Below are 6,000 nucleotides of genomic sequence, written 5' to 3'. Positions count from 1 at the left end.
GATCTTCTGAGCTGAGGAGTAACTAGAGCTGCACTGGGCAGCAGGCAAGTAGGTTCTCTCAGAGTCGGTGGGATGGTAGGGATGGGGGTCTCCCCACCCATACCTGTGCAGGCCCACAGATGGCTGGGGCCCTGCATGGGTGTCCCACAGATCAGGGAGCCTGTGTCGTTCTTGTGGAACATGAGAGATTCCCCCAGCATTGGAAGCAGAACAGAAACAACATGGGGATCTGGGTGGGGAGCCCTGGGCACCCCTGTGGGGTCCCAGGATGGTAGGAGGAATGTGGTGGCCAGTGCGGTGGTCATCTCCAGGGCCCCTTGGGAACAGCCAGTCCTGCCCAGCTCACCTTTTGTGACCAGTAAAGAGGGCTACCCGCATGCACTGGGCATTTCCTCTCTCTGTGCACATGCCTGGCCACACCCTCTTTTTTAGTGTGGTAAAATACACATAGCGTAAAAATTAACATTTTAACCACTTCTAAGTGTTCAGTTTAGTGGCACTAAGTACATTCACATTGCTGTGCAACCATCACCACATCTCCAGAACTTTCTCAACTTGCAAAACTGAAACTCTGGAGCTGCTAAACAGTAACTCCCATTTCCTCCTGCCCCAGCTGCTGGAAACCACCATTCTGTTTTCTGTTTCTATGCATTTGACTCCTCTAAGAACCATACAGTATTTGTCTTTTTGTGACTGACTTATTTCACTTATCACGATGTCTTCAAAGTTCATCCCTGTTGTAGCAGGTGTCAAAATTTCCTTCCTTTTAAGGCGGAATTATATTCCATTGTACGGATAGACCACATGTTGCTTATGCATCCATTCATCGATGGACACTTGGGTTGTTTCCACCTTCTGGCTATTTCAGAAAATGTTGCAATGAATACGGATGTACAAATATCTGCTCCTGTCCCTGCTTTCAATTCTTTCGTGTGTATGCCCAGAGGTGGGATTTCTGGATATGGTAGTTCTATGTTTAATTTTTTGAGAAAGAGTCAGAGCGTTTTCTACAGCAACTGTACCATTTTGCATTCCCATCACCAATGCACGAGGGTTCCAATTTCCCTACACTCTTACCAACCTTGTTTTTTTTTTTTTTTATAATAGCCATCTTAATGAGTATGAAGTGGTATCTCATTGTGGTTTTGATTTGCATTTCCCTAAAGATTAGTGTTGTTAAGCATCTTTTCATGTGTTGGGTGGGAAGAAATTTTCCTCTACACTTCTAGGTTCTCCTGGCTGGTCTAAGAGTTAAAGTGACATGAGACTGATTAACAAGAGAAAAGCAAACAAAAGTTTAATAACTTGTATATATGGGAGAGGCCCAGGAAAACGGAGTAACTTGCCAAAATGGCTGAAACCTTCACGTTAAATACTATCTTCAGCTAAAGACAAGAGGTTGCTGGGGGTAGTGGTTTGGGACTTCAAAGGGGAGGAAGACGATCCACAGGGAGATAGAAAAGCAAATGTTTGGTAAATAAATGTTTGCTGGGTCATGCAGAGACAACGGGACACAGAGTGGACCCTGATCTCTAGATGCTGCCGAGTCCTCCCCACCACAGTTAGACCCATATTCTTTGCAGATACCTCTGGCGATAGCTCTGTAACTGTGACCAGTCCTTTATCTAAATTCTTTCGGGCAGTTAAGGTGGGAGTAACAAGGAAAACTTCCCGAGTCTTCTGTTTCTTAAAAATAATCAGCCTAAGTTAGTCCTCATGCCAAAGAGACACATTCTGGGGTGGCAAACATTGCTGCCCTACAATGTGCTTGTTAACCCGTTGAATATCTTCTTTGGAGAGCTGTCCATCCTAGTCTTTGCCCATTTTGTTATTGGGCTGTCTGTACCTTCTTATGAGATTCTCACAACTACATGCACCATGTGCTCTTATTGCCCCCTATTCACAGAGGGAGAAATTGAGGCTCAGAGGGACCAAGTAACTTGTTCCAGACACGCAGCCAGTGAGAGTTCCTATATCTGTCTGAATCCGTGACCTGTGCCCTTCATCATGCTTCTCCATGCCTCCCAGACAATGTTCTAGGTGTCTGTAGCTTCAACCCTGGAAATCCCACTGTGAGAGCCAGATCCAAAAGGGCCCAAAGGCCACTTGTGCCAAGATGTCCGTGGAACGGTATGCACACCGAGGGCAGAGGAGTCCTTTTTTTGTTATTGTTGTTTTGGCAGAGTGAGCTGTGTCCAGGAACTTCAGGGAAGCAGGCCCATTTGAGGGTCCAGGGAAGTTAGCGCCAGATGAACTGGGTTTGAAGTGTTCCCCAAACCCACTCCGTCTTCCTCCTGGACACACAGCTTGGTTGCACTTCCCAGCATCCCTTGCTGTCAGGGTGGTCATGTGACTAAGTTCTGCCAATGGCACGTGGGCAGAAGTGATGAGCCCCTCTTCCTGGCCCAGCTCATAAAAAACCTTCCCACAAGCCTCTATTCTCTTTTCTCATCTGCTGGATGATGGAGAGGAGACCTGGTCCTGGAGGTGGGCAGGGCCATGAGAAGGAAGCAGCCTGGGTCCTTGAATGACCACATGGATGGAAGGTCGCCCACAGACCAGGAATGCCTGATAAGACTTCATGTGAGAAGAAAAAAACTTCTATGGAGTTGAGCCACTGAGATTTGGGGGGTTGTTTTTTGCAAGAAGTAGCATTTCCTGACTGATATACTCTCCTCTGCCTCTGTGTCCACCCTTGAAGTGGGAAGGTTGAGATTGGGTTATTGAATGAATGGATGAATATGCTGCTCAAAGATCTAGACTTGAGGACTGAATGAATGATTTCATCAGCTCCTCCTGACAAGTGGTCCCAGGGTGGACAAATGTGTGGGGTTCCCTGCTGGCACCTGCTCAGCTACTTCCCAGGTCCTCATGTCTAGCTGGGATTTCCCACCTTCTCACAGGGTGACCTTGGGCAAGCCAGCTCACATATCAATGTCAAGGGCCTCCCCACTGGGAGAGAGGGGCCATGCGTCCCCTGCCCCACCTCACAGGAACAGCACATGCCAAGGAACAAAACAGACATTGTTGTAGAGGATTTATTTTCCAGAAGGCTTGAGGGGCAAGGGCAAGGGCAGGACAGGAGCGGAGGGAGATCCCAGAAAAATTGAAGGCCCTGTGCATGGGCAGTGGGTTAACACTTCCGGTGCCTATAGTGGGCAAATGACCTTGGGCTCCCGGTGGGACACAAGCCCCGGAAGACACTGAGTTTCATCGCCGGCAAAGCCACATTTTCTGTGACTTGGATCTGAGCCCCACAGCAATCCCATAAGGTAGGTATTCTCATTCTCAGGTGAGGCTCAGAGAGGTTAGATGGTCTCCTCAGGGTCACACAGCAACAACCACCCTGCCATACTATACCAGGCTCCCTCCGAAAGGAACAAGCACAGATACCTGGGGAAGCTGTGGTCCTCAAAGAGGTGTAGATAAGTCCTAAGTCCCAGTCCTTAGCCTGGCCCCAGCCACCTGAGAACAACCTCCATCCAAGGCTCTTTCACTTAACTATACCCCACACATTCACTCCAAGGACCAGGAAATCTCTACCTTGTCCCCCTCCCACACATTTCTTAAAATTCTTCCAGTCATCCATTTGGCCTTTTAAGCATTTGCCCTCTTTTCTTATACATATATAACTAGAGCTTATAATACCAAGCCAAGGGTACTCATTCACCCCATAGCAGGAATTTGGTTGTCAGCTATTTGGGGAAGGAGGAAGAGGAAATTCAGGACTCTGAAGAGGTCAGGCCGGGATGTTGGAGAAGCAGTAAAAAACCCAAGGGAGGCAAGAAGGTTAAAGAGGTAACATGGGGAAGAAAGGTGAATCTGGGTAAATTTGAGGCTTCCTAATGAACCCCGCCAGCCCTTCTCTAGATGACCTTGAGTCTCTGCATTGATGTGTCAGAGCCCTTGAGAGGTGGGAGACGGACATTACTTTTATTGATTCAACCTGCAGCCTCTTATTGAGCCCTGATTCTGAGCCAGGCCCTGTGCTCTGTGCCAGAGGCCGGGAGACAAAGTAACTCAGGTGTGGATATCGGTCCAGCTGGTGGGGCTGGAGGACAAGCTCCCAGTTCCCGAGAATTCTGGGTAGACTGTGATCAGGGCTGTTAAAAGGGGGCAGAGGGCCAGGGGAAGTCTAAAAAATGACTCACTTACTGGCTGCTTAGGTTGAGTGATGCCCTGGAGGGCTGGTGGGGTTGGACATGTGCAGAGGATGGGGAGACATTCTGGGTGTCAGGAGCAGCTCGGGAAAAGAGCCAGAAGTGGAAATGTGTGACATGGGTTTGGGAGAACAGGGAGCCGGAGTCCAACACGCATGGAGGGAAATGAGGCAGGGCTGGAGGCAAAGGATAAGACCCAGATCTGGAGGGCAGGGATGCCAGGCTCAGGAGCTCTGACCTCAGCCTAGGGCAAAGGGGAGCCATGGAAGCATTTTGAGCAGGGGACTGACTGACCAGGACTGTGGACCCTCTGGCTTTGGTGGGGCAGAGGATGGGTTGGAAGGGTAAGTGGGGAGATGAGAGTGACAGTGGGAGGCTTGACTGGGAGTGACAGCTGCAGACATCAAGATCAGGGACCGCTGAGAGGGTTGTTGGTACAGGGTTGTGTCGGGGAGCAGCTGTAACAGCAGGGAGGTGGGGCTCCATGAGCCTTCCTGGAGGAGCCAAGGCCACGGTCATCAGGGCAGGGCCTGCCTCATTGGTCCAGCCTCTGGAGAATTTTCTTCACCCAGGGCAGTCTGGGATCAGCACAGATCTCTCGGTCCCTCACGGTTAGCAAGCTGGAAGGCGGAAACACCAGGGAGACAAGGAGGCGCCATTAGCGTGCAGCAAGGATGCCACAGCCCCGCTGCAGAACCTTAGCATTTATGAGACACCTGCTGTAGGCAAACACATTTCTTAAGACGGAGAGGGGGAGATAAGCAGCAAGGACTTCCCATACCTTCAGCCCCAGCCATGAGTGCCAGGGCAGGCCAGGAAATAGAATGCCCAGGAGTCCCATAATCTTTGCTGACATTGCCTTGGGAGAGAGTATTGGGTAGTAGCCAAGAGCATGAATTTTGGAGACAGCCTATCTGGATTAGAATTCTAGCTCTGCCACATGTTAGCAAGCCCCTTAACTTCTCTGAACCTCAGTTTCCACATCTGTAAAACGGGCATGATAATTCTGGTCCAACCTCATAGGAATTTGATGAAGATATGATGAGTTAATATAAACTGGAGTGCTCAGAACAGTGCACAGCAGACAGTAGGTGATATATAATTGTGCCAGGACCTGGCCTGAACTTTTAACATTGATTTCCTTAATAAGTCCTTACAACAACCCTATGAGCCTCCAATATTCTATCTACTTAATAGCTGAAGAAAGCGAGGCCCAATGGGGTAAAGCAACTTGTCTAAGTGCCAGAGCTGGTAAGACCTGACTCATCGTGCTCGCTGTGAACGAGCATCCCCACCCAGGCCCCTCTGAGAGACCTGAGCACAGAGAGGAGAGGTGAACAATAGCCCAAGACCACATGGCAGTAGTGGGCTAAGGCTTCCACTTTTGCCAGAGCTGCAACAAACACCCCTGATCTGCGTGCGCACACACACACACACACACACACACGCACCCCCAGATGACCAATAAACAGAAAGAACAAAGAAGGCAGCAAAGCAGTGTTGATCTTGGCCACGTGGACAGCCTGCCCTGGCTGCTTTGTGACACTGGACAAGGCTCAGACCCTCTCTGAGCTTTGATCTTCTCATTCATTGAGCCACATTCTTTCTAGAATCCCTTCTGGCTCGAGATCCAATAATCACATGTGTACTGTCTCTCACTGAGCATCTGTTATATGTCAGGCGTTGAGCAGTGCACCTCCCACTTACTATTATTCTGCCCTGTGATGCTTGAGAGGCCCCGTAACTCGCTGTGCACATTTATGCACCTTTAAAAAGGGGACTGTAGGGGCTTCCCTGGTGGCGCAGTGGTTGAGAGTCCGCCCGCCGATGCAGGGGACAC

General features: G+C 49.7%; 1 protein-coding gene across 1 annotated transcript in view; it reads right to left on the bottom strand.

The window, feature by feature from the left end:
- Positions 1-3,058: 3,058 nt before the first annotated feature.
- Positions 3,059-6,000, bottom strand: part of CCL22 (C-C motif chemokine ligand 22) — a 48,078-nt gene continuing 45,136 nt past the window's right edge. The window contains exon 4 of the mRNA XM_060131016.1: positions 3,059-4,780. Within this exon, the coding sequence (XP_059986999.1) occupies positions 4,696-4,780 (85 nt within the window). The 3' untranslated portion in view covers positions 3,059-4,695. The remainder of the gene's footprint in view (positions 4,781-6,000) is intronic.

This window comes from Lagenorhynchus albirostris, chromosome 19 (genome assembly GCF_949774975.1).
Source record: "Lagenorhynchus albirostris chromosome 19, mLagAlb1.1, whole genome shotgun sequence".
Lineage (NCBI taxonomy): Eukaryota > Metazoa > Chordata > Mammalia > Artiodactyla > Delphinidae > Lagenorhynchus > Lagenorhynchus albirostris.
Note: the sequence above shows the minus strand (reverse complement) of the source record. Positions and strands in the feature narration are given on the sequence as shown.